The 27,862-nt window shown below is 45.0% G+C and overlaps 1 protein-coding gene across 13 annotated transcripts in view; it reads left to right on the top strand.

Annotated features, from left to right (window-relative positions):
* The window catches only part of PTK2 (protein tyrosine kinase 2), a 171,714-nt gene that overhangs the window by 77,797 nt on the left and 66,055 nt on the right, over positions 1–27,862 (top strand). For all 13 annotated transcript variants that reach the window (XM_073590408.1, XM_073590405.1, XM_073590407.1 and 10 more), the window contains 5 exons: positions 7,790–8,016; positions 10,529–10,695; positions 11,614–11,701; positions 19,954–20,033; positions 24,029–24,091. In XM_073590408.1, the coding sequence (XP_073446509.1) occupies positions 7,822–8,016; positions 10,529–10,695; positions 11,614–11,701; positions 19,954–20,033; positions 24,029–24,091 (593 nt within the window). In that variant the 5' untranslated portion in view covers positions 7,790–7,821. The remainder of the gene's footprint in view (positions 1–7,789; positions 8,017–10,528; positions 10,696–11,613; positions 11,702–19,953; positions 20,034–24,028; positions 24,092–27,862) is intronic.

The raw sequence follows: 27,862 nt of genomic DNA, 5'->3' as shown, positions 1-27,862 counted from the left end.
AATGTGCATGCAGGCAGATTCTGGTTTTAGGGACGTGTGTGAAGGGGTCTGGGTTTTGGGGATGCATGCTGGCAGGAGGGGCCTGGGTTTAGTTAGACACCAGAGAGTGGGAGTGTGGGGGTCATGGTTTAGGGATGCACGGGAGGGGGTTGGGTCTGTTTTTTTTTCTGTTTTTAGGGCTACATGTGCAGAGGGGTCTGGATTTAGAGATGCACGTTCGGGGGTGGGGGGTGTGCTTGCGGGGGGACAAGATCTAGGTTTACTCAGATGTGTGTGGAGGGCTTAGGTTTTGGTGTGATGCGTGGTGGGGTCTGGGTTCACAGACGTGCACGTGTCCGCATGAAGGAGGGCCTAGATTTGATGTTGTGTAAAGGAGGGTTCTGGGTTCACAACCATGCGGGGGGGCTCACCTCACCTTAATTCGTACCATGTTGATGGGAAGGGGGTCTCATTTTGAGGCCTTTTGGGGTCTTGGTTCTCCGATGTGTTGATTGGGGGGTTCCTGTACTGGGCACATGGTGGGGGGGGGGGGTTAGTTAAGTCCATGTTGGTGGTCTCTGTTCTGTTCTGGACATGTGTCCTCCTTCCGTATCAGCTTTGTTTTGGTGTTTGGCTGTTATGGGGGGGTGTATTACTTCCTCGGAGGTATGAACACTAATGCATTTTCCATATGAACATCTGTCCGTGTGTTATTTACAGCTGGATCGGGGGCCGTACATCTGTCTTGACAGCATTGCGTCCCCGGCGATCTGTTACCTTTTTTCAAAACCACCTCCCTCCGGAGCGTCCTGCTGCACTTGTCAGAAGGGATTACGGCGGGCACCCGGGTAATACCACCGCCGCTTTCACAAATCCCTGTTGTCATGGCAACAGACCAGCGACCCTTTTGTGATGCTGCACTTACACTTGTGACCTGCGTCCCAGGTTTGGGGAGGGTGACCTTCTTCCATAGTGATTCTCTTCCTGCCGCCTCTGTCTGGTGGAGCGTTATGTAGTGCTGCACCGGGCTGGACCCTCTCATCCATCCTGTTTTTACATCTTTCTTCCATCTTATTTAATTAAGTCGCTTGTTTATCAATCTGAGCACACGCGGGGTTAGGCTGTGTGCACACGCTGCGGATTCCGCTGCGTTTCCGCAGCGGTTTTGGCCGCTGCGGACACGCAGCAGTTTTAGCTGCGGTGTACAGTACCATTCATTTGAATGGGAAAAAAAAAACGCTGTGCCGACGCTGCGGAAAAAACCGCGCGGATTTGCTGCGGTTTTGAATCCGCAGAAAGAATTGCATGTCAATTCTTTCTGCGGAAACCGCTGCGGGTTCCTATCTCTACCATTGTGGAGATAGTGAATCCGCAGGACCAAACCGCAGGCAAAACCGCAGATAATCCGCAGGTCTTTGGACCTGCGGATTATCTGCGGTTTTTGCAAAATCCGTGCGGATTAATCCACAGCGGATTCCGCAGCGTGTGCACGTACCCTTAAACCGGGGTCCTTTGTAGAGGAAACAAGGGGCTGTTTCAATGTATCGGCTCAGTCAGCATGACTATAGGGTTCAGCATCTCTACCGTTTAGTGTATACAGCACCTATGCAGGAGGAGAAGCTACCAGGAAGGTGAGCTCTGTTGTAAGGTGGCCGTCGCTTCCTCCCGATGGATGTGACATGTAGGTGCGGGATTCATGAGGAAGCAGCCCCGGGGGTCTCCACCGACTGGACCTGCCGGCACCCAATTATTAACTCTGTACATTCTGTTGTATGTGGACGGAACGGATGCATCTAATTACTAATATCATGGTCCCAGATACTGGTGAAGTCCTCTCTACACTGGAAGGGGAAGTGCAATAAAGGTTAACCCTTTCAATCTGCCATACATCCAGTGCGACAGTCAACACTGTCAGGAGCGTGTGACAGCTGTACCCATCATATCCCCCCCAGTAGAGGTCAGAAGAGGGTCCACACGATCCTCCGCCATTGATGAAGAAGCCACATTTAGTAGCTACCATCGTGTTGGCTTCATTGAATGGGGCCAGTGTGTGTGTGCAGATCTGATCCTCGGGGGTCAGCCTCGGATTTCTGCTGCAGATTCTTTGGCAGATCTGACCTCCGCTTGCACGTCCTCCTGCGCCACCAAGGTACCAGTATATGCCGGTACTGCAGTCAAGAAGTGTAAGGACCAGTAAGCGTTCTTCAAATGTTTCTGTTCACTTACAGAGAAATCTTGCAGTAAAAAGAAAATAACAAAATCTAGAATATTGAACTACTATCCCGATATCAGATGTTTAGGGTTAGTGGCCCTTTAAATCCCCGGTACAGGGCAGATGCTGGCACCGAAGCCTGTGGCCGTTGCTCTTGCAAAGCTGGAATTTTCCTATTTCGTGTCTTTACACGCCGGACGGCTCTATATACGCTGTAAACAGTTCTCACCCGGACGTGGCGCGCGTTGCTATAAGAGGGCGCGCTGCGACCCGGTCACCTGCCGCTCCACGCCCCGATCTTACAAGCGCTGACTCATCGAATCAGTCAGGTGTTTCCTCCTTCATTGTGTTATGTAAGCTCACATGAAAAGAGTTCTGCAACTGTCAGATACTTGGTGGCTGCCACTGGCGAGATCTCTGCTGGCTGTCAGTGAGGGGGAAAGCTCTGGGAGGAGCCACATCATCGATCAGTTGATTGCTGTGGATTCGGCTCCCGCCGTTGGTTTTGTCGGGTCCATGGTGGCCCTTCAGATGGATGGTTGCCCACGTGGCGCATGTACAGCTCTGTGGTGCCGGAGTCGCTCTTTTGTCCCCAGAGGCTTTTCCTTCAACTAAACTGATGGCTTGTTACAATTGTATCCAGAATCCTCCTATGATAATTTATCCTGTGCCGATACATTGTAACGTTTCGCAACATGGCTCACAACTTTTTTTTTTTTAACATTAATAAAGTACAGAAATTCATTCCAGGAGTGACTGGAAGCCATTTGTGCAAAATTTTGCAACTTATTTCTTTTTTTTTTTTAAAGTTATAATTGATAAAAAAAGCCAAAAACATCTGGAAAGTGAAAATGCAGCTCACAATGGCGAAGGTATATAAGATGGACATGAAAGAAGGTGCAAGTGAAAAATACTGAATCAGACCCAAAGTTCTGGATTTTCGGTGCATAGATGTCGGCAAGGGGTTTTGCTTTGATTAACAGCAAGCAGACATATTGCACATGGTGAAATATTGTAGCAGATTGTCCTTGTGATCTGGGGGCGCAGCGGCTGCAGCCACTTTACTGGTTGTGGGGGCACTGGTGCGGATTTTGTATTTGCAGAGCCAGTCGTTGATATGAACCGATCACAGGCTTTGTGCTGCTGTCCTGGCACTACATGTATCAGCATGCCCACCGAGATGTCATCACTTTAATGGAGGGAAGCCTTTCCCACACAGTTGCTATTATGTTGCAGGTCTGGTCATGTTGGGGCGGTTGCAGCGAGCTCTTGTGTACGCCGGTATCAGGAGGTCACTTACTAGGGTCCGGCACCCGACGTAGTCCATGGGGCTGAGCTCTATCATGGGGAAAGGGGTCTTGCAGAGGGGTGTGATATTATGGTAGGTTACTCATTGCAAGGAGCAGGGTCTCCAGCAGCACTGAATATTGCAGAAGAGGAGTGTGTTGCGCATTGTAAGGAGCAAGGTTCTCCGCAGCACAGTGTGTTTCAGGCGAGGAGTGCTGATCTTATAGGAGGTTACATTGTGGAAGGTGAAAGATGCCACCAGCAGCACAGAGTATTTCAGTAGAGGAGTGTGCAGGTCTTGTAGGAGGTTATGCAGTGTGATGAGCAGGGTTCCCAGCAGCACAGAGTATTTCAGTAGAGGAGTGTGCAGGTCTTGTAGGAGGTTATGCAGTGTGATGAGCAGGGTTCCCAGCAGCACAGAGTATTTCAGTAGAGGAGTGTGCAGGTCTTGTAGGAGGTAATGCAGTGTGATGAGCAGGGTTCCCAGCAGCACAGAGTATTTCAGTAGAGGAGTGTGCAGGTCTTGTAGGAGGTTATGCAGTGTGATCAGCAGGGTTCCCAGCAGCGCAGAGTATTTCAGTAGAGGAGTGTGCAGGTCTTGTAGGAGGTTATGCAGTGTGATGAGCAGGGTTCCCAGCAGCACAGAGTATTTCAGTAGAGGAGTGTGCAGGTCTTGTAGAAGGTTATGCAGTGTGATGAGCAGGGTTCCCAGCAGCACAGAGTATTTCAGTAGAGGAGTGTGCAGGTCTTGTAGGAGGTAATGCAGTGTGATGAGCAGTGTTCCCAGCAGCACAGAGTATTTCAGTATAGGAGTGTGCTGATCTTGTAGGAGGTTATGCAGTGTGATGAGCAGGGTTCCCAGCAGCACAGAGTATTTCAGTAGAGGAGTGTGCTGATCTTGTAGGAGGTTATGCAGTGTGATGAGCAGTGTTCCCAGCAGCACAGAGTATTTCAGTAGAGGAGTGTGCAGGTCTTGTAGGAGGTAATGCAGTGTGATGAGCAGTGTTCCCAGCAGCACAGAGTATTTCAGTAGAGGAGTGTGCAGGTCTTGTAGGAGGTTATGCAGTGTGATGAGCAGGGTTCCCAGCAGCGCAGAGTATTTCAGTAGAGGAGTGCGCAGGTCTTGTAGGAGGTTATGCAGTGTGATGAGCAGGGTTCACAGCAGCACAGAGTATTTCAGTAGAGGAGTGTGCAGGCCTTGTAGGAGGTAATGCAGTGTGATGAGCAGTGTTCCCAGCAGCACAGAGTATTTCAGTATAGGAGTGTGCTGATCTTGTAGGAGGTTATGCAGTGTGATGAGCAGGGTTCCCAGCAGCATAGAGTATTTCAGTAGAGGAGTGTGCAGGTCTTGTAGGAGGTAATGCAGTGTTATGAGCAGGGTTCCCAGCAGCACAGAGTATTTCAGTAGAGGAGTGTGCAGGTCTTGTAGGAGGTTATGCAGTGTGATGAGCAGGGTTCCCAGCAGCGCAGAGTATTTCAGTAGAGGAGTGTGCAGGTCTTGTAGGAGGTTATGCAGTGTGATGAGCAGGGTTCCCAGCAGCACAGAGTATTTCAGTAGAGGAGTGTGCAGGTCTTGTAGGAGGTTATGCAGTGTGATGAGCAGGGTTCACAGCAGCACAGAGTATTTCAGTAGAGGAGTGTGCAGGTCTTGTAGGAGGTAATGCAGTGTGATGAGCAGGGTTCACAGCAGCACAAAGTATTTCAGTAGAGGAGTGTGCAGGTCTTGTAGGAGGTTATGCAGTGTAATGAGCAGGGTTCCCAGCAGCACAGAGTATTTCAGTAGAGGAGTGTGCAGGTCTTGTAGGAGGTTATGCAGTGTGATGAGCAGGGTTCCCAGCAGCACAGAGTATTTCAGTACAGGAGTGTGTTTAATCTTGTGTCTGGTCACAGTTACCTAGTGGAAGCTGCTGGGTCTTCCCGTATCCAGGATAACTGTCCTTGGCACGCGGGGATGGTGAAGAATCCTCCATCCATGTTGGCTCCGGCCCCTTGTGTACCCCTGAGTGTACTCGCCCCCACAGCAGCTCGTCAAAGGGATAGCACAGGATCATTGGGCAACTCTCCTTGTCCTTTTAGGTTGGGGGGGGGGGGGGGGGGGGTCATTACTTTATTAAACTTTCTACTAGTTTCCCGTAAGATCTGCTTCCAGCTGGTGCTATAGGAAGTTTGACGGGAAGTGAGCTAATGGTTCCAGAAGTAGGTCAGTCCCCAGAAGAGGGGCTCAGCATGACAGGATAATGAAGCCGTCCCCCCCACCCCCTTCTCCCGGTAGACGGCGCCTAATTGTTATAATCAGTCTAAATTCATTGCCCCTGCGCAGGTTGGCAGCCGGAGAATGGAGGGGTACAAACTAGGCCGCTGCCATCATATGCAGGCAGAAAATGAGTGATCAGTCAGGGGAAGAACAGGGGGCATGGGAGGCTATCTGGTTATTAGGGGCTCCTCCGAGTGTTACCCTTGGTGCCCATGCTCGAGACAAGCGAAGTATAAAGGGGCACAGCTTCCATTGGCACTCAAAGCTGTCAGACCCCAAATGTCCCAATAACTGCTATGGGTGTCACCTACCCATGAGATAGATGTAGGATTCCTGGGGGTCTGTCCGCCGGGAACCCCACAAATCCAAAATATGATGGAAGCAGAAGGGAGCTCCCGTACTAGCACAGGGAACTTTATGACCCCCGTTCTCGTGATCGGTGGGGGTCCCAGCGGCCCCTATCGTCCACACCTTCACTCCCAGTAGTATATTGCTTACAGGACAATCGCTTTGAATTCTGACTACAATCATTGTAACACATCAGCTGTTCTGGATTTTGTCATTTGCTGACAGGAAGCAGACATCCTGGAAAATGAAAGGAAAAGCAAATTTTCATAAGAACTTTCCCAACTTATCATGCGATGAGATGAACTCTGTGTGTAAACAGCAGGACCCCTTTATGGTGTGTTTACAGGGGCATCTCCGAGAGCAGCGGTAAATCTTGGGGGGCTTCGAGGATAGTGTGTGCCAGTGGGCAGCAACTGCATAGTTTTGCTTTTTCCTCCACACTTTTATATTCTCTCAATGTCTGATAATAGGGGAGACTATTGTTTCCTATCAGGCTGGTTCCATACATAAGCTTTTTTAGCATGGTTGTAGCCCCCCAGACCCCCTCCTGGTTCCGCTGGACCACCATCGATCCCGGAGGGTCCAGATGCAGCAACACAAGGTGTGTGAAAGTGGGCTGCTTATGCCTCGCCTTATCATGGTGCCTGCAGTGTGTAAATCTGCCCAGTGCAGGCCGGACCTCCAGATGGCAGGGGGGGATTTAGGACCCCGGATTAAAGGTGTAATCCTTGGCACTCGCGGGCTGTGTTACTGCTGATTAGAATAGAAAATCTGTTTTTGTTCTTTGCCATAAAACAATAAATTTTGAAAATTAGAGGTTTGGTCCAGTCAGCACCCAGTGCAAGCACCAGGGAGACTCTCGGCGTGCGCCCCCTACAGGCCCTGGTTGTGTGTCTGCTTTCTCTGCAGCATAATTTGCTCTGTTAATCCCTTAGGGTCACAATAAAGGCTGTTACTAAAAATCTGCAGGCTGTCAGTGAACAGACACATTGTTTAAAGGGGTTATTCCCAGCTGTATACATTTGGTACTGTTGGATAGTGCCTGCAAATACAAGCAATTTTGCAATTTACTGCTTGTTAACATTTTTAGCCGTTCTTGATATATTAACACTTTTCTCGTTGCTTTAGAGACCGGCCACCACTGCTAGACAGCAGAACAAGTTCAGTGTTTACAAGCTCGACAACAGCGGTGGTCGGTCTCCTAGGCAACCATTTAGTATTAATATCTGCAAATTTTAATAAGCAATAAACTGCACGAGTATGTATCTTTTACAAGAACTATCCAAAAATAGTGTATGGAAATGGGAATATCGGCTTTGAATTCAGCTGTTGATCTGTTTCGTTGCAATGTATCGGTGCAGACATTGGCGTTTTGGAGTATGACTGACTCATTGTGCCAAGTCCGCTGCTGTGTAAGCGGGACCCTATAATTCCTCAGTCACAGGCCGTCGCTGTATAGATTCCCAGGATATAATAATCCCCCACGCGTTTTACTGCGCGCTTCGTCTCGAGGGCGATTTTCCCCCGCAGAGCGTCTAGTGTGGAGCGTCGGGAGATATGAGGCTCCAAGCAAGGTCATCACCAGCGCACCATGGTGTGACTAGAAGGGAAACCCTGTAGATTTAACCCGTTCTTCGCCACACTGTGTATTACAGGACCCTCATTACACCGCTGCTGCTGGTTTTAACCCTTTGTTTTTTTTCTTGCAGAATATGACCGGCACTTAGCATCCAGCAAGAGCATGGCGGCGGCTTACCTGGACCCGAACCTGAACCACACAGCGAGCTCGAACGCCAAGTCCCGTCTCAGCGCCGGCATGGAGCGATCGCCGGGGACCATCGAGAGAGTCTTAAAAGTCTTCCATTACTTCGAAACGAACAGCGAACCGGCAACATGGGCCAGCAATATCCGGCACGGGGACGCCACCGATGTCAGGGTAAGCGCAGCTTACATGTTTCATTTTTTTTTATTTTTCTCCATTCACAGTTAAAGCTGCAAAAAAGAGCAGTGTGATATGAGATGAGCTCTGTATATTTGGGTTTTGATTGGCTGCAGTGGCCATGTGACTGATGTACACGATGTCGCGTTTCAGTGGTGGGACCACGAGAGATTTCCTCGTCCATACAATGATGATGGCGAGCATGTAGTTAACAACTGTCCCCCCCCTCCCCTAATGTGGATAACCCCTTCAAATGTGGAAATCTTGTCTTGCAGCAGAATTGTGATTGTAGCCCTGGGCGTAAAGAATTAAAGCAAAATATATGCAAAGTTAAGGTGCGGGACTTATGGGACGGCCTTTTGCTGCGTTCACTATTCTATGGGTTGGTCACTGTGTACATGTGTTACTTGAAAAGTAATGTATGTACAAAGTGACTCCACCAGCAGAATAGTGAGTGCAGCTCTGGGGTATACAGTGGGGAAAAAAAGTATTTAGTCAGCAATAGTGCAAGTTCCACCACTTAAAAAGATGAGAGGCGTCTGTAATTTACATCATAGGTAGACCTCAACTATGGGAGACAAACTGAGAAAAAAAAAATCCAGAAAATCACATTGTCTGGTTTTTTTTTTTCATTTTATTTGCATATTATGGTGGAAAATAAGTATTTGGTCAGAAACAAAATTTCATCTCAATACTTTGTGATATATCCTTTGTTGGCAATGACAGAGGTCAAACGTTTTCTGTAAGTCTTCACAAGGTTGCCACACACTGTTGTTGGTATGTTGGCCCATTCCTCCATGCAGATCTCCTCTAGAGCAGTGATGTTTTTGGCTTTTCGCTTGGCAACACGGACTTTCAACTCCCTCCAAAGGTTTTCTATAGGGTTGAGATCTGGAGACTGGCTAGGCCACTCCAGGACCTTGAAATGCTTCTTACGAAGCCACTCCTTCGTTGCCCTGGCGGTGTGCTTTGGATCATTGTCATGTTGAAAGACCCAGCCACGTTTCATCTTCAATGCGCTTGCTGATGGAAGGAGGTTTGCACTCAAAATCTCACGATCATGGCCCCATTCATTCTTTCATGTACCCGGATCAGTCGTCCTGGCCCCTTTGCAGAGAAACAGCCCCAAAGCATGATGTTTCCACCACCATGCTTTACAGTAGGTATGGTGTTTGATGGATGCAACTCAGTATTCTTTTTCCTCCAAACACGACAAGTTGTGTTTCTACCAAACAGTTCCAGTTTGGTTTCATCAGACCATAGGACATTCTCCCAAAACTCCTCTGGATCATCCAAATGCTCTCTAGCAAACTTCAGACGGGCCCGGACATGTACAGGCTTAAGCAGTGGGACACGTCTGGCACTGCAGGATCTGAGTCCATGGTGGCGTAGTGTGTTACTTATGGTAGGCCTTGTTACATTGGTCCCAGCTCTCTGCAGTTCATTCACTAGGTCCCCCCGCGTGGTTCTGGGATTTTTGCTCACCGTTCTTGTGATCATTCTGACCCCACGGGGTGGGATTTTGCGTGGAGCACCAGATCGAGGGAGATTATCAGTGGTCTTGTATGTCTTCCATTTTCTAATTATTGCTCCCACAGTTGATTTCTTCACTCCAAGCTGGTTGGCTATTGCAGATTCAGTCTTCCCAGCCTGGTGCAGGGCTACAATTTTGTTTCTGGTGTCCTTTGACAGCTCTTTGGTCTTCACCATAGTGGAGTTTGGAGTCAGACTGTTTGAGGGTGTGCACAGGTGTCTTTTTATACTGATAACAAGTTTAAACAGGTGCCATTACTACAGGTAATGAGTGGAGGAAAGAGGAGACTCTTAAAGAAGAAGTTACAGGTCTGTGAGAGCCAGAAATCTTGATTGCTTGTTTCTGACCAAATACTTATTTTCCACCATAATATGCAAATAAAATGAAAAAAAACCAGACAATGTGATTTTCTGGATTTTTTTTTCTCAGTTTGTCTCCCATAGTTGAGGTCTACCTATGATGTAAATTACAGACGCCTCTCATCTTTTTAAGTGGTGGAACTTGCACTATTGCTGACTGACTAAATACTTTTTTTCCCCACTGTATATCAGGATGTAACTCAGGATCAGTACTGTAATGTATGTACACAGTGACTGCACCAGCAGAATAGTGAGTGCAGCTCTGGAGTATAATACAGGATGTAACGCAGGATCAGTAATGTATGTACACAGTGACTGCACCAGCAGAACAGTGAGTGCAGCTCTGGAGTATAATACAGGATGTAACTCAGGATCAGTAATGTAATGTATGTACACAGTGACTGCACCAGCAGAACAGTGAGTGCAGCTCTGGAGTATAATACAGGATGTAACTCAGGATCAGTAATGTAATGTATGTACACAGTGACTGCACCAGCAGAATAGTGAGTGCAGCTCTGAAGGTAACTCAGAAGCAGTACAATGGTGACTTTTTTTCATGTGTATTTTGTGACGAGTGGGCGCATATTTTTGAGTATTTTCTAATTTTTTTGTTTAGGGAATCATTCAGAAGATTGTGGATAGTCACAAAGTAAAATGTGTCTCTTCGTATGGATTACGCCTGAGTCACCTGCTCTCCGAGGAGGTCCACTGGCTGCACCCGGACATGGGGGTGTCTCACGTCAGAGAGAAATATGAGCAGTCCCACCCACCGGAAGAATGGAAGTAAGTGAGCGATCCGGTCCCACACATCTGACGCTTCTCGGTTGCCTTTCTGTGGCGAAGGTTTAGCTTATTCGACCTCCGGCCATCAGCTAGAAGGGTCCTTGTGAGACCTCGTAAACTGTAGAAGCATGGAGGGTCCCGGAATTGGGGGTTTGAACTCAATTTGGGTCATGTTCTTCTGGAGATGATCTGAGATTATGAGGTCCGCCTATTATTACAATCTGTTTACAACACCACTGACTGTGCCGGTGCTATAAAAAAAAAAAAAAATATATATATATATATATATATATATATATATATATATATATATATATATATATATATATATATATATATGCAGAAGTAAATAAACTGAAGTCCGTGTGCAGTAAAGAAGGATTACACAGATTAATCTGCCGCTGTAAGTTCACTGCAGTGGCAAGGAAATGAAGCGTGCGGCAGCGAGTGCGGGCAGCGCAGGTCCTCACTAATGAATGCGATCTGTGATGTTTAATGAATATTTCCATCTTTATTTTTATTGGCAAGCGGCATCCTGCTGGGGAAAAGCAGACCCCAATAATAATCATAGCAGAGAAGTCTCAGACCATTTTAGCAGATGATCAGGGAGGAGAGATTTGCACTTCTGACATTATGTAGCAGGTGATATTGCTGTAACAGACCCTCTGCTGTGAGGAGCGTTACTTCTGTACAGGTTTTTAACCCCTGGATGTAGTAATTTAGTTGCTGGCAAGCAGAGATGTGCAGATGATCCAATATTACATCTGTGATCAAGTAGCAGAACTTATTACTCCACTATTGTGTTTCTTAAAGTTAGTGAAGAATTAGGTGAATGTGGCCGCTCTCGTCTCACACCTGGGTGATCGGCACGGGGGTCGCCTTCATTACCCGCTCGCTTATCTCTCGTCTCTTTCCAAGGTACGAGCTGAGGATTCGTTATCTGCCCAAAGGGTTCGTGAACCAGTTCACTGAGGACAAGCCCACGCTGAACTTCTTCTACCAGCAGGTAAGCAGCAGACGCTTGGTGTCGCCGTATTGACGGTCAGCTAAACTTCCTATAGTCTTGTGGGACAGGAGCACAGGTCGGTCTGCATCCATGTTCACGTGTCGCATATCCCTTTATGCGGTGAAGTTAGTCACCGTCACCCTTTCTTGTGGGTCCAACCTCTTGGGTATGTGCCGTACTGTTGGCACAATGGTATGTGCTGCTCCGTTAATTAGCCTTCCGTACTTCTAAAATCTGACTGTAAGTTGGCTGTGCCAGACGGGGGCAGGAGTGCTCTCTTCCTTGGAGGTGCCAGGCGGGGCAGGGGTCGCTCTACTGTGGAGGTGCCTGGTTGGGAACAGCAGTGCTGTCTGCCGTGGAGGTGCCTGGATTGGGGCAGCAGTGCTCTCTGCCGTGGAGGTTCCTTGCTGGGGGCGGCAGTGCGCAGCAGTGTTCTCTGCCGTGGAAGTGCCTGACTGGGGGCAGCAGTGATCTGTGCCTTGGAGGTGCCTGGCTGGGGGCAGCAGTGCTCTGTGCTTTGGAGGTGCCTGGCTGGGGGCAGCAGTGCGCTCTACCGTGGAGGTTCCTGGCTGGGGGCAGCAGTGCGCTCTGCTGTGGGAGTTCCTGGCTGGGGGCAGCAGTGCGCTCTGCCGTGGGAGTTCCTGGCTGGGGGCAGCAGTGCGCTCTGCTGTGGGAGTTCCTGGCTGGGGGCAGCAGTGCGCTCTGCCGTGGGAGTTCCTGGCTGGGGGCAGCAGTGCGCTCTGTCGTGGAGGTTCCTGGCTGGGGGCAGCAGTGCGCTCTGTCGTGGAGGTTCCTGGCTAAGGGGGCAGCAGTGTGCTCTGTCGTGGAGGTTTCTGGCTGGGGGCAGCAGTGCGCTCTGGCGTGGAGGTTCCTGGCTGGGAGCAGCAGTGCGCTCTGCCGTGGAGGTTCCTGGCTGGGAGCAGCAGTGCGCTCTGCCGTGGAGGTTCCTGGCTGGGGGCAGCAGTGCGCTCTGTCGTGGAGGTTCCTGGCTGGGGGCAGCAGTGTGCTCTGTCGTGGAGGTTTCTGGCTGGGGGCAGCAGTGCGCTCTGTCGTGGAGGTTCTTGGCTGGGGGCAGCAGTGCGCTCTGTCGTGGAGGTTTCTGGCTGGGGACAGCAATGCGCTCTGCAGTGGAGGTGCCTGGCTTGGGGCAGCAGAGCGCTCTGCCGTGGAGTTGTCAGGTGGGGAGTGGCAGTGCTTTCTGCCGTGGAGGTGTTAGGCGGGTGGCAGCAGTCCGCTCTATGACTTTAAGACTCATCACCGTTAGGCACTAAATGAAAACTTTGACAAATTTCTAATTTCTCACAAGTTTCACCTTTAAAACCGTGTCTAAGCAGCAGATTGATTTCCATTCCGAATGTTCTGTAGTAGTGACCGTAATCCTTCGCAACCTCTGACATTTACTTCTGTTTGTTTTTCCCCCTTTAACCTTTTTCAATATATCTGATTGCTGTGAGTGAATGGAAGCATGCATTTCCTCCACTGTCCTGCAGATTGCTTGGCTGGTCAGGCTGGCTGTCCGTGCGCGTGGCCCATGTCCACCATGATTCTTCCCTGACCATTGCTAGATCAGGATGAGGACATGTTGGATTTCACCACTTCCAGTCCTGCAGGAGATAAGCTGCTGCCAGACATGTTTTGCAGCTGCTGATTTTCCACTTTATCCCCCATTAAAAATCATGTATTTTCCTGAAGTAAAATAAAGAGCATGCCTGTGTATATGAGGACTCTGCGGAAACGCTGTCAGCCACCCAAGTGGTAATGTCACTTGGGCTTTCTGAGATACAAGCTGTTGTTCCCTGTTATCGGCTGTTTCAGACTCTCTTGATGAATTTGTTGAAAATATCCAGATATTAAAATTTACACCCACGCTGTCGAGTGACCCTAAAAATGTGGAGGACTGAGAAGACTTAAGAGTGTAAACGGTGTAATCTGAAAAATGTCCAAAATCCAACTTTTACTCCGAAAACGAATGGTTTTAAAGATTGAAGAATCTTGGATTAAAGTTGTCGTCTCCCACAGGCGGAAGGTTCTGTTCCCATCACTGCTGTGATCAGCGCCGCTTATCTTCACTTATCGCTAGCCGACCCTTTACATCACACACAACCTTCATGGTATTAATGGCCTCGACTGCTCAGGACAAAGCCGCTCTGTGTCCGCACCTCCACCACGCGCAGCCAGGGGAGACTTCACGTGCTGCGGAAACACTGCGCCATTGTCTGGCTCAGTCTCATCGGAGGTGACGGAAAGTATTAGTATCTGCCTGTATTATGTGTCTCACTTTTATCTGATCTTGGGAAAGCTGGGTGATGAGGACAGCATCTGCTTTCCTCCATTCTTGGTTGGCCCATTCTGTTTTTTGGAGGGTCATGGAAAGCCGGGCGACTTACCGCTTAGTGGCTGTAATAGTGGACATAGTGGTCTTCACCCAGCTTTCTCAGATACAGATGGTATTAAAGGGCTATTCACTTTCCATACATATTCCGTAAGTGACTGGGGGTCCCAACTCTGAAAGGAGATATTAGACTAGAAACCAGGGTCCCAGTGGTTCGACTCCCACCCTTCAGGCATTTGACATGTCCACCACCTCAGCGCTATGTGGGTAGTATGTGAATGCCCCTTTAAGACACTGTAAAATGAGATGGTCAGCCTAAAATATTTGGGGGTGGGGGTCTTTGTACCCATATATTATGGCTCGGTCCACGCGGGGGACTATTCCGCTGTGACCACTTCACGATCCTCCAGTGTTACTCCTGGAAATCGGAGTTGTTTTCCCTATGACTCATGAGAACCAAGGACGAGAACTGATAACGGAGGAATTTATACATTTCCCAATAACGAGCCCGTTATACGTCACCTAGAGGCCACCCCTGCCGGAGCTGGCAGCGTACAATGGGGGTCCCTAGGCTTTTCCAGGACCCCCGAGTGTCACAGCCGATCAGGGCTGTGATGGCGTCTGTGTTACTTGTCACCCGTACAACAATCGTCGTATACTGGCACAATAGACGAGTGTCCGGACCCCTGTAATTACCCGTCGGGCGCTGCGTTGCTAAATGCATTGTCTGCTTCAATGTGTCCGGGCCCTGTAATTACCCGGCAGGGAGGGGGCAGGCAGCTAAAAATGGGTCACGGCACAGACCCAACTACAAGGTGCAGCCGCCTGTGACCTCGTGTGGGGAGGGGAGGAGGGCGGCAGATGGTAGCCGACCCCCCTGTCCTTCAGCTGTCAGCCCTGCCCACAGCTGGCACGGGTCAGACGGCTTCTCTCGGCTGCTGTGTGTATCCGGGTGATGTGCGGGCACCGATGTCATTGCAATTTCTCCTGTTGTCGTCATCCAATGGGTGCGTGGGCCGTGGTTATTTTCCCGAGCTCCTCTCCTTTTGCAGTCATCCTTGGGGCATAATATACTCTCGTAACTTTAGCTTGTTGGGTGCTACTTCCCCTTTAAGATACTTCTGCACTACGTGATGAGTTGTAGCTTGCATTGCCATTCATGTCTGTGTGTCCTGTAGCTGGTGGCGCTGGCAGACCGGGGAGGTCACGCTCCGCTGCGTCCTCATAGACAGAATCGCGGAGCGGCGTCCACCCAGTTATCACCTCGTCTCGGTGGGCAACCGGGCACAGTTCTGCCGGGAAACAATACCACCCTTCTTAGTTGGTGGATTTCCCAGATGAGGGTCCCTCTGATCTAAGTTTGCTGCGGATTTTAGTCTGGATTTAAAGTAAAATCCACATGTGAAAAATCTGCAAATCTGCGCTATTTCCGCAGCCTGCGGATGAACATTGCGGAGAAGATTTGTTACAGTCTCCTCCACTTTTACGGTATTGTTTTCTGCCCGGAGTGTTAATGTGGAGGATGATTGGGCAGCCTCTCCGTCCGGCATGCATTTACCCTCAGCATCCTGGTGTCTTGTTTTCCACGGTCATGTCTGTTTCCTCCACTGTACCTCAGGGAGGAGGTGAGACGGCATATGGCTGCAAAGGGTGGCAGCTGGGACGCTAAAGTTTGGGGTCAGGACTTGATCTGCCCTGCCCCCGCTCTTTCCCACCGTACACCCATACCACAACAGATGTAGGTCCCCACATCTGAGGGGGAGGTAGGAGCGGCGACCCTGGACTTTACACCCTCCTGATGTCAATGATGAATGTAGATTTCGGATATTTGAATCAATGAGCCGATATTGAGGGGAAAAACAGTATCCAAGAGCCGGATTTATGGCAAAATGTCACCAAAACAAAATCGCATCTTGGCCCCTTATCTCTGGGGGGGGGGGTCTCCCCTATACGGTTTTTTTTTAGTCATTTCTGTCCCAAGGCAAGAAATCTTCACCCACAACGCATTTTGAGGGTATAATACTTCCTGAAATGCTTTTCACTTTTCGTCTCTATCACCTCTGCATTTAGGAAGCTGGATGGTTTTTGTTCACATTTAAAGGAGTTTTCCTAGCTTTATAAAGGATGGCATATCCTAGTAATTTTCAATATCCTAAAGTTTTCTAGGTGTATAATATCATGACTTATCCTCAGAAAGGGGTCATTAACGTCACATTGTTGCGGGTGCTGCTCCAAGCTCGTCCACCGATCAGCTGATTGAAAGCATTGCAGCACAAGTGAAGTGCCACAGTGCCGTATATTATATAGTGGTCATAAATGGTACTGCAAAGTCTAAAACCCCCTTTACTGCTTACTGTGGGGCTGACCTATGTGACAGTCACTCAACCTGAAAACCTAGAGGCCAAAGCGCTTACTTTAGTGCTTCATCCCCTACAGGTTATGCTTGTAGAACGTCGCTCCCGGTCACCGTACTACACAGGGAAATCTAACAACCTCAGGAAAACTGGCGGGGACCCGACCGGTGTGGCCTTAAATTCTCCAAATCTGTGGGGGTCCCACATCCAGAGATCTGTTGCATATAACTTACTGAGATAGAATACTCTTGTAACACATTCATAACCTGTGATTTTACATTTTAGCTTTTGTTTGTGTTTTTTACCTCTCCCTTTTTTCTTGCCTTAGCTGTACGAGGGCTCGTTTTTTGGTTGTTTTTTTGCATGACGACTTGTACTTTTAAATGAGCGCTTATTTTTTGCCATATAATTAAAAAAAAATGGGGAGAAAAGAAATAAAAATGGGTAAAATAAGGCTATGCTCACAGTTTGCATTTTTGCTGCGTTTTTTTTTCTGCAGGCAAAACATGGTCTCTAGGCAGCAAAGAAGCTTCTTACATAAAGCAGATTTGGCTGTGTTTTTGTTGTTTTGTACATGCTGATAAAGTTTAGTCCCTCCAAAAAATATCATGATATACACCATTGCTTTCTATGGGTTAAAAAAAAAATCTGCAAAAAGGCTGAAGAAAGTGACATTCTGCAGTTTGCAAAAACAATGTGTGTGTATGCGATTTCTAAAATCTCACAACTTTTGCTGGTAGTGTAAAACGCAGCTTAAATATTGCATAAAAAAACAGCAAAAATGCAGTGTGTGAACAAACCCTAAGAGGAAAAAAAAAATGTCACCATGTGGGGAAAAAAAAAATTGCCTGATGACTTTATTCTCAGTTCAGTACAATTTGCAGCTAAATCAAACTAGTAGTTTATTATATTATTTTAGTTGTTAGATGAACATGTGGGGGTATGATAATAAAAAATTTTTGTCTCCATTATTTATTTTCTCTTCTATTGCTGGAGTTATATGAGGGCTGGATATTTGAATGTTAAGCTGTCATTTTTCATTTTTATCTATATCCTTTTACTTTAATGTTGCTTTGTTTACTGCACAGGTTACTTTTAGATTTGATAGATTATATTTACATTACTGTATAAAAAAAAGTATGTATATATATAATATATATATATAATTTTTTTTTTAATACAAATAGATATATTGTCAAGAATTACCCCCTTTTAAAAAGTTTAATAAAAAGTATATTTAATTTATTTAATGGCTGCAACTCTTGACATATTTATACATAGGGGCAGTATTATAGTAGTTATATTCTTGTACATAGGGGGCAGTATTATAGTAGTTATATTCTTGTACATAGGGGCAGTATTATAGTAGTTATATTCTTGTACATAGGAGCAGTATTGTAGTTATATTCTTGTACATAGGAGCAGTATTATAGTAGTTATATTCTTGTACATAGGGAGCAGTATTATAGTAGTTATATTCTTGTACATAGGAGCAGTATTATAGTAGTTATATTCTTGTACATAGGGAGCAGTATTATAGTAGTTATATTCTTGTACATAGGGGGCAGTATTATAGTAGTTATATTCTTGTACATAGGGGGCAGTATTATAGTAGTTATATTCTTGTACATAGGAGCAGTATTATAGTAGTTATATTCTTGTACATAGGGGCAGTATTATAGTAGTTATATTCTTGTACATAGGGGCAGTATTATAGTAGTTATATTCTTGTACATAGGGGCAGTATTATAGTAGTTATATTCTTGTACATAGGAGCAGTATTATAGTAGTTATATTCTTGTACATAGGGGGAAGTATTATAGTAGTTATATTCTTGTACATAGGGGCAGTATTATAGTAGTTATATTCTTGTAGATAGGGGGCAGTATTATAGTAGTTATATTCTTGTACATAGGAGCAGTATTATATTAGTTATACTCTTGTACATAGGGAGCAGTATTATAGTAGTTATATTCTTGTACATAGGGGGCAGTATTATAGTAGTTATATTCTTGTACATAGGGAGCAGTATTATAGTAGTTATATTCTTGTACATAGGAGCAGTATTATAGTAGTTATATTCTTGTACATAGGGGCAGTATTATAGTAGTTATATTCTTGTACATAGGGGCAGTATTATAGTAGTTATATTCTTGTACATAGGGGCAGTATTATAGTAGTTATATTCTTGTACATAGGAGCAGTATTATAGTAGTTATATTCTTGTACATAGGGGGAAGTATTATAGTAGTTATATTCTTGTACATAGGGGGAAGTATTATAGTAGTTATATTCTTGTACATAGGGGGAAGTATTATAGTAGTTATATTCTTGTACATAGGGGCAGTATTATAGTAGTTATATTCTTGTAGATAGGGGGCAGTATTATAGTAGTTATATTCTTGTACATAGGAGCAGTATTATAGTAGTTATATTCTTGTACATAGGGGCAGTATTATAGTAGTTATATTCTTGTACATAGTAGCAGTATTATAGTAGTTATATTCTTGTACATAGGGAGCAGTATTATAGTAGTTATATTCTTGTACATAGGGGGAAGTATTATAATAGTTATATTCTTGTACATAGGGGCAGTATTATAGTAGTTATATTTTTATATTCATATATACCGTATATACTCGAGTATAAGCCGACCCGAATATAAGCCGAGACACCTAATTTTGCCAACAAAAACGGGGTAAGCTTATTGACTCGAATAAAAGTCGGGTTTGCATTGTCGCCTCATCCATGTTCTGCTATGCATGGCTCCTTATCCTCTATCCTTGTATGCATGTTTCCGATTAAAAAAAAAAACCATCCTACTTACCTTCCTGCGCGCCTTCAATGCATCTCGTTCCGGCGCCAGGAACTCTTCCTGGCGAGTGACACGTGGCCCCGCTCATTAATGTAATGAATATTCACTCCTCACCTATGGGCGTTAAGAGGCGTGCATATTGATTAACTTAATGAGCTGGGCCACGTGATTGTTCGGCTGGAAGAGCTGCTGGCGCCGGAACCAACGAGATGCAGTGAGGGTGTGCAGGAAGGTGAGTAGAGTGTCTTCTGGAATCGGGCGGCTGCAGGTGTCACTGTGCACGCACATTGTAAGAGAAATTAATATTATTGCCAGTGCAGTGAATATTCATTTCTCTCTAGCAGCGGCGGGCACAGTTACAGCCGTGGGCTCCTGCCTCCTGTGACCCGCCGCTCCCCCTCCCCTACTGGCCCTCTGGGACGATTGACTCGTGTATAAGCCGAGGGGGGGCATTTTCCGCACAAGTAAGTGCTGAAAAGCTCGGCTTATACACGAAAATATATGCTGTATATTAATACTTCACAAATGCACTGTCATGAATTGCATCCAGTAAATAAATATTCATTTTTTTCTTTTAATCTATATATATTTTCAGCAGTTGGAGAACTACAACTCCCAGCATTTCCTGATAGTCTGTGGTGTGGTTTTGGAGGCATGCTGGAAGTTGTAGTTATTCCCCTGTTCTCCCCTCAGACGTGTAGTCCTGAGGCCCCTTCCTTCTCTTCTAACCCTCGTTCCCTCTTTCTTGCAGGTGAAAAATGACTACATGTTGGAGATGGCGGACCAAGTGGACCAAGAAATTGCTTTGAAGCTCGGCTGTCTTGAAATCCGGTAATATCCCGAATCTACGTGTTACATATACGCTAAGACTGGAGCGTCCGCGCTCTGTGACCAGCGAGATAAATCGCTGCTATTTACTGGAATAATGATATTTCCTGTTCTTTATCTCCCTCTGCTCCGCTGTAATTTTACTATTCTGATGAGGAGGGATTTTTCCGATCGTACAGTTGGAGCAGACGTCATTGTCGTACGCTGCCTGATAATCTGAATGTTATAGAATATCTCGGTGCATTTGCTCTCAGCGGGGAAAAAACAGCAAATCTGCTCTAGTTATCGGTACTAATTGACTGTCCATGATTCAGGATCTTGTGACGTAGGAAATGATACAGGAATACAGTCCAGAACTACAACTTAGTCTTTAATGAGTGTGGAATCTGACATGTATACTAATATTTCTACTGTTACATGATGGAATCAGGGAGCGCCGAGCAGCATAACTAGTATCCTGTGATACCCGACGCCGGCTGTAATGTATTAATAAAAGCTGGTAGAAAGGGACTGATGTGGGTAAAATAATACTGCAAAAATATACCAGAAAGAAAACAGCCTTAGGCCTGTTTCACACTTCCGTTTTTGTGTCCGCCAAACGGATCCGTTTCCGTTTTTTTGACGGAAACGGATGCAAACGGATCCGTTTTTAAAAAAGCGGATCCGTTTTTTTGACGGATCCGCGGTAACCGCTAATGGAAGTCTATGGGACAAAAAAAACGGATCCTGAAAAAAAATGGCGGATCCGTTTTTTTACGGAAACCAACGGATTTTGACGGATTTGAAAAAACGGAAGTGTGAAACAGGCCTTACCAACAGCGGTCACATCATAAATGCACAGCTATGTCATATGCATTATTTTTCATTTTTTCATCTTATTGCACTTTTTTTTAACCATTTTTGCACAATGCAGCCAGGCCCCTTTTTTGTTGCTTTGGTTGTACGGTGGCGTCTGTCCTTGTGGGGTGCACTCATATAGTGCTGGGCTGCCCGCCTGACTTATGGGCGTCATTACTAGGCTTTAAGTCGGACACACTGGATCACACGTACCTGTGTCACTGGAATTCTACTCAAACCTTATTTGTGTGCATATTCTTCCTTTTTTTTTTTTTTTTTACTAGGCAGTTACCCCATAATATGGTAGGTCTGTGAGTGGCAGATTTTATCAGTAGTTTGCACCTGTGCTGCCCCTGCCTTTATAATGGGGGTTTGCTGCATCCTGCCTGTGCATTTATGATTTGACTGGAGTCGGTAAGGCTGTTTCTTTCTGGTATATTTTTTTAATTTGTCTTCTATGTTGCTGTTTTTAAAAGAATACTACCCCATGTGCGCAAGAATAGATCTACTATAATACTGCCCAATGTACAAGAATATAACTACTATAATACTGCCCCTATATACAATAATATAACTACTATAATACTTCCCCTATATACAATAATATAACTACTATAATACTGCCCCTATATACAATAATATAACAACTATAATACTGCCCCTATATGCAAGAATATAACTACTATAATACTTCCCCTATGTACAAGACTATAACTACTATAATACTGCCCCTATGTGCAAAAATATATCTGCTATAATACTGCCCCTAAGTGCAAGAATATAACTACTATAATACTGCTCCTATGTAGAAGAATATAACTACTATAATACTGCCCCTATGTACAAGAATATAACTACTATAATACTGCTCCTATGTAGAAGAATATAACTACTATAATACTGCTCCTCGGTACAAGAATATAACTACTATAATACTGCTCCTCTGTACAAGAATATAACTACTATAATACTGGTAAATTTTTGGTTTAGAATCAACAACAAGTGGGACACAATTGTGAAGTTGAACGAAATTTATTGGTGGTTTTAAATTTTTGTGGAAATTCAAAAACTGAAAAGTGGGACGTGCAATATTATTCAGCCCCTGTAACTTAATACTTTATTGCGCCCCCTTTTGATGTGATTACAGCTGCAGTCGCTTGGGGTATGTCTCTATCAGTTTTGTACATCGAGAGACTGAAATTCTCGCCCATTCTTCCTTGGCAAACAGCTCGAGCTCAGTGAGGTTGGATGGAGATCGTTTGTGAACAGCAGTTTTCAGCTCTTTCCACAGATTCTCGATTGGATTCAGGTCTGGACTGTGACTTGGCCATTCTAATACCTGGATACGTTTATTTGTGAACCGTTCCATTGTAGATTTTGCTTTGTTTGGGATCATTGTCTTGTTGGAAGACAAATCTCCGTTCCAGCCTCAGGTCTTTTGCAGACTCCAACAGGTTTTCTTCCAGAATGGTCCTGTATTTGGCTCCATCCATCTTCCCATCAATTTTAACCATCTTCCCTGTCCCTGCTGAAGAAAAGCAGGCCCAGACAATGATGCTGCTGCCACCACCATGTTTGACAGTGCGGATGGTGTGTTCAGGGTGATGAGCTGTTGCCTTTACGCCAAACATATCGTTTGGCATTGTTGCCAAAAAGTTCGATTTTGGTTTCACCTGACCAGAGCACCTTCTTCCACATGTTTGGTGTGTCTCCCAGGTGGCTTGTTGCAAACTTTAAACGACACTTTTTATGGATATCTTTGAGAAATGGCTTTCTTCTTGCCACTCTTCCATAAAGGCCAGATTTGTGCTGTGTACGACTGATTGTTGTCCTATGGACAGACTGTCCCACCTCAGCTGTAGATCTCTGCAGTTCATCCAGAGTGATCATCGGCATCTTGGCTGCATCTCTGATCAGTCTTCTCCTTGTTTGAGATGAAAGTTTAGCGGGACGGCCAGGTCTTCGTAGATTTGCAGTGGTATGATACTCCTTCCAATTCAATATGATCGCTTGCACAGTGCTCCTTGGGATGTTTAAAGTTTTGGAAATCGTTACCTATCCAAATCCGGCTTTAAACTTCTCCACAACAGTATCACGGACCTGCCTGTTGTGTTCCTTGGTCTTCATGATGCTCTCTGTGCTTCAAACAGAACCCTGAGACTATCACAGAGCAGGTGCATGTATACGGAGACTTGATTATATTTATCATCATTAGTCATTTAGGACAACATTGGATCATTCAGAGATCCACAATGAACTTCTGGAGTGAGTTTGCTGCACTGAAAGTAAAGGGGCTGAATAATATTGCATGCCCCACTTTTCAGTTTTTGAATTTCCATAAAAATTTAAAATAACCAATACATTTCGTTCAACTTCACAATTGTGTCCCACTTGTTGATTCTTCACCAAGAATTTATATTTGGTATCTTTGTTTGAAGCATGATATGTGGGAAAAGGTTGAAAAGTTCCAGGGGGCCAAATACTTTTGCAAGGCACTGTATGTACAAGAATATAACTAATATAATACTGCTCCTATGTACAACAATATAACTACTATAATACTGCCCCTATGTACAAGAATATAACTACTATAATACTGCCTCTATGTACAGGAATATAACTACTATAATACTGCTCCTATGTACAAGAATATAACTACTATAATACTGCCCCTATGTACAAGAATATAACTACTATAATACTGCTCCTATGTACAAGAATATAACTACTATAATACTGCTTCTATGTACAAGAATATAACTACTATAATACTGCCTCTATGTACAGGAATATAACTACTATAATACTGCTCCTATGTACAAGAATAAAACTACTATAATACTGCTCCTATGTACAAGAATATAACTACTATAATACTGCCCCTATGTACAAGAATATAACTACTATAATACTGCCCCTATGTACAAGAATATAACTACTATAATGCTGCTCCTATGTACAAGAATATAACTACTATAATGCTGCCCCTATGTACAAGAATATAACTACTATAATACTGCCCCTATGTACAAGAATATAACTACTATAATACTGCCCCTATATACAAGAATATTACTACTATAATACTTCTAGTATGATAACGAATGGAGGTATAATTGGGTTTAATTTCTATTTTTCTTTTTTGTTTGCTTTCCTTCTAGGCGGTCTTATGGAGAGATGAGAGGTAATGCTCTAGAGAAGAAGTCCAACTATGAAGTTTTAGAGTAAGTGTTAGCTAATTTATATATATATATATATATATGTGTGTGTGTGTGTATATATATATATATATGTGTATATGTATGTGTATATATATATATGTGTGTGTATGTGTATATGTATATATATATATATATATATATATATATATATATATATATATATATATGAGTGCCTACAAGTAGTATTCAACCCCCTGCAGATTTAGCAGGTTTACACATTCGGAATTAACTTGGCATTGTGACATTTGGACTGTAGATCAGCCTGGAAGTGTGAAATGCACTGCAGCAAAAAAGAATGTTATTTCTTTGTTTAATTTTTTTTTTAAATTGTGAAAAGTTTATTCAGAGGGTCATTTATTATTCAACCCCTCAAACCACCAGAATTCTGTTTGGTTCCCCTAAAGTATTAAGAAGTATTTCAGGCACAAAGAACAATGAGCTTCACATGTTTGGATTAATTATCTCTTTTTCCAGCCTTTTCTGACTATTTAAGACCCTCCCCAAACTTGTGAACAGCACTCATACATGGTCAACATGGGAAAGACAAAGGAGCATTCCAAGGCCATCAGAGACAAGATCGTGGAGGGTCACAAGGCTGGCAAGGGGTACAAAACCCTTTCCAAGGAGTTGGGCCTACCTGTCTCCACTGTTGGGAGCATCATCCGGAAGTGGAAGGCTTATGGAACTACTGTTAGCCTTCCACGGCCTGGACAGCCTTTGAAAGTTTCCTCCCGTGCCGAGGCCAGGCTTGTCCGAAGAGTCAAGGCTAACCCAAGGACAACAAGGAAGGAGCTCCGGGAAGATCTCAAGGCAGTGGGGACATTGGTTTCAGTCAATACCATAAGTAACGTACTCCACCGCAATGGTCTCCGTTCCAGACGAGCCCGTAAGGTACCTTTACTTTCAAAGCGTCATGTCAAGGCTTGTCTACAGTTTGCTCATGATCACTTGGAGGACTCTGAGACAGACTGGTTCAAGGTTCTCTGGTCTGATGAGACCAAGATCGAGATCTTTGGTGCCAACCACACACGTGACGTTTGGAGACTGGATGGCACTGCATACGACCCCAAGAATACCATCCCTACAGTCAAGCATGGTGGTGGCAGCATCATGCTGTGGGGCTGTTTCTAACCCAGGGGGCCTGGCCATCTGGTCCGCATCCATGGGAAGATGGATAGCACGGCCGATTTTGGCCAAGAACCTCCGCTCCTCCATCAAGGATCTTAAGATGGGTCGTCATTTCATCTTCCAACAAGACAACGACCCAAAGCACACAGCCAAGAAAACCAAGGTCTGGTTCAAGAGGGAAAAAATCAAGGTGTTGGAGTGGCCTAGTCAGTCTCCTGACCTTAACCCAATTGAAAACTTGTGGAAGGAGCTCAAGATTAAAGTCCACATGAGACACCCAAAGAACCTAGATAACTTGGAGAAGATCTGCATGGAGGAGTGGGCCAAGATAACTCCAGAGACCTGTGCCGGCCTGATCAGGTCTTATAAAAGACGATTATTAGCTGTAATTGCAAACAAGGGTTATTCCACAAAATATTAAACCTAGGGGTTGAATAATAATTGACCCACACTTTTATGTTTAAAATTTGTTAAAATTTAACTGAGCAACATAACTTTTTGGTTTGTAAGATTTATGCATCTGTTAATAAATCCTGCTCTTGTGTGAAGTTTGAAGGCTCTAACTTATTTGCATCTTATCAAACCTGCTAAATCTGCAGGGGGTTGAATACTACTTGTAGGCACTGTGTATATGTGTATATATATATATATATATATATATATACACACACACACATGCAGTACTATGCAAAGGTTTTAGGCAGGTTTAAAAAAAAAAAAAAAAGCTGCGCCGTAAGAATGCGCCACATATAAGTGTTAATATTCTATTTTTTCATTGATAAGTGAATGAAGAAAAGAGAAATGTAAATCTCATCAATATTTGGTGACCTCCCGTCACTGTTACCACTTTTCTTTGATACTTGTCACCTGTACACAGTTTATGAAGGATTTCGGCCAGAGGTTATCCCAAACATATTGGAGAACTAACCACAGATCTTCTGAGCATGTCACTTCTGCAAACCCTTCTGTCTGTTCGTGTGATCCCAGACAGATTGGATGATGTGAGATGAGGTCTCTGGAGCTGGATCATCACTTCCAGGAGTTTTTTCTTTATGACAATGAAATGACAAGTTACTTATAAGTGTTATTCTCCAGCCACAAGGGGGCAACCTTCTTTTAATTGTCATGGGTGTTTCCACTAGGATCACAACTCCTAATACTTCGACTTAAGTTTTGACACTTTGAGATGTTGTAGAACAAATATTCTGATATGTAGAGGATTGATCTCCATCCTTTATGAGCTTCAGTGTTTGGCACTTGGATTTTAAATGATTTCTGTTTTGGGCATCGGATAGTCGTTCTATGGCCGCACATCTTAATACCTTTTACTGACCTTTAATAACAGCTGATATCAGGGCAGAACAGCCTGGTATGTCCGTGTATGTCAGTGCGTGTGAAGTGTCCGTCTCCTGACCTGCAGCACTCAGCGCTAGTGTCTGCGAGACCAGTGGGGCTTCATGACAGAGACTAGTTAATGAGTCTCTCTGTGTAGCTCTCGTCTGCAGGGACATATATAGTGTAGGGTGATGGCTGTCCAGAACACACCTTGTCATATTCACTTTTTAGGGCTCATGTAGATCTATTGAAAACACCAGCAATCTTATAACTGAAAACAGAATCAGTGTGTAAATTTAATAATTATCCTGTATTATACCCCAGAGCTGCACTCACTATTCTGCTGGTGCAGTCACTGTGTACATACATTATATTACTGATCCTGAGTTGCATCCTGTATTATACTCCAGAGCTGTACTCAGTATTCTGCTGGTGCAGTCACTGTGTACATACATTACATTACTGATCCTGAGTTACCTCCTGTATTAGACTCCAGAGCTGCACTCACTATTCTGCTGGTGCAGTCACTGTGTACATACATTACATTACTGATCCTCAGTTACATCCTGTATTATACTCCAGAGCTGCGCTCACTATTCTGCTGGTGCAGTCACTGTGTACATACATTACTGATCCTGAGTTACATCCTGTATTAGACTCCAGAGCTGCACTCACTATTCTGCTGGTGCAGTCACTGTCTACATACATTACATTACTGGTCCTGAGTTACATCCTGTATTAGACTCCAGAGCTGCGCTCACTATTTTGCTGGTGCAGTCACTGTGTACATCCATTACATTACTGATCCTGAGTTACATCCTGTATTATACTCCAGAGCTGCGCTCACTCTTCTGCATTATATATACACATATGTTCTGTCCTCGGTCTGACCTCTCGGTGAATACTTGACCCTCCCAGTGAACGCTTCGCTCCCATCGTCCTCGTGTCGCGTTAACTCGATTTGTCTATCTGGAAATTGTCGTCTTTACAATAATTGCCTAGCGTTCACCCCATCCCCCGGTCCGATCGGCTGTGACATTTACATCACCCTAATTGGCCATTATTCTCGGCAGACATGTCTGTTCCACCTCGGTGACGGTGTCAGCCCCCAACACAGCGACTGAGAAATGTTGGGTAATTTGGTACGTCGTGTTACGGGGGCTCCTCCTTGAGGCCGGACCTCGTGTTTCCTGACTCTTGTATTAACTCTTCATCTGCCGGATGCGGCAGAACTTGACGCTTCACATCATGTACTGAATTCACACACACAAAGTATCAGTTGTAATTATTTTCCTGAAAGTTCGGAACCAA

Source organism: Dendrobates tinctorius, unplaced genomic scaffold (assembly GCF_039654945.1).
Source record: "Dendrobates tinctorius isolate UK_male_01 unplaced genomic scaffold, ASM3965494v1 ptg000116l, whole genome shotgun sequence".
In the NCBI taxonomy this organism is placed as follows: Eukaryota; Metazoa; Chordata; class Amphibia; order Anura; family Dendrobatidae; genus Dendrobates; species Dendrobates tinctorius.
Note: the sequence above shows the minus strand (reverse complement) of the source record. Positions and strands in the feature narration are given on the sequence as shown.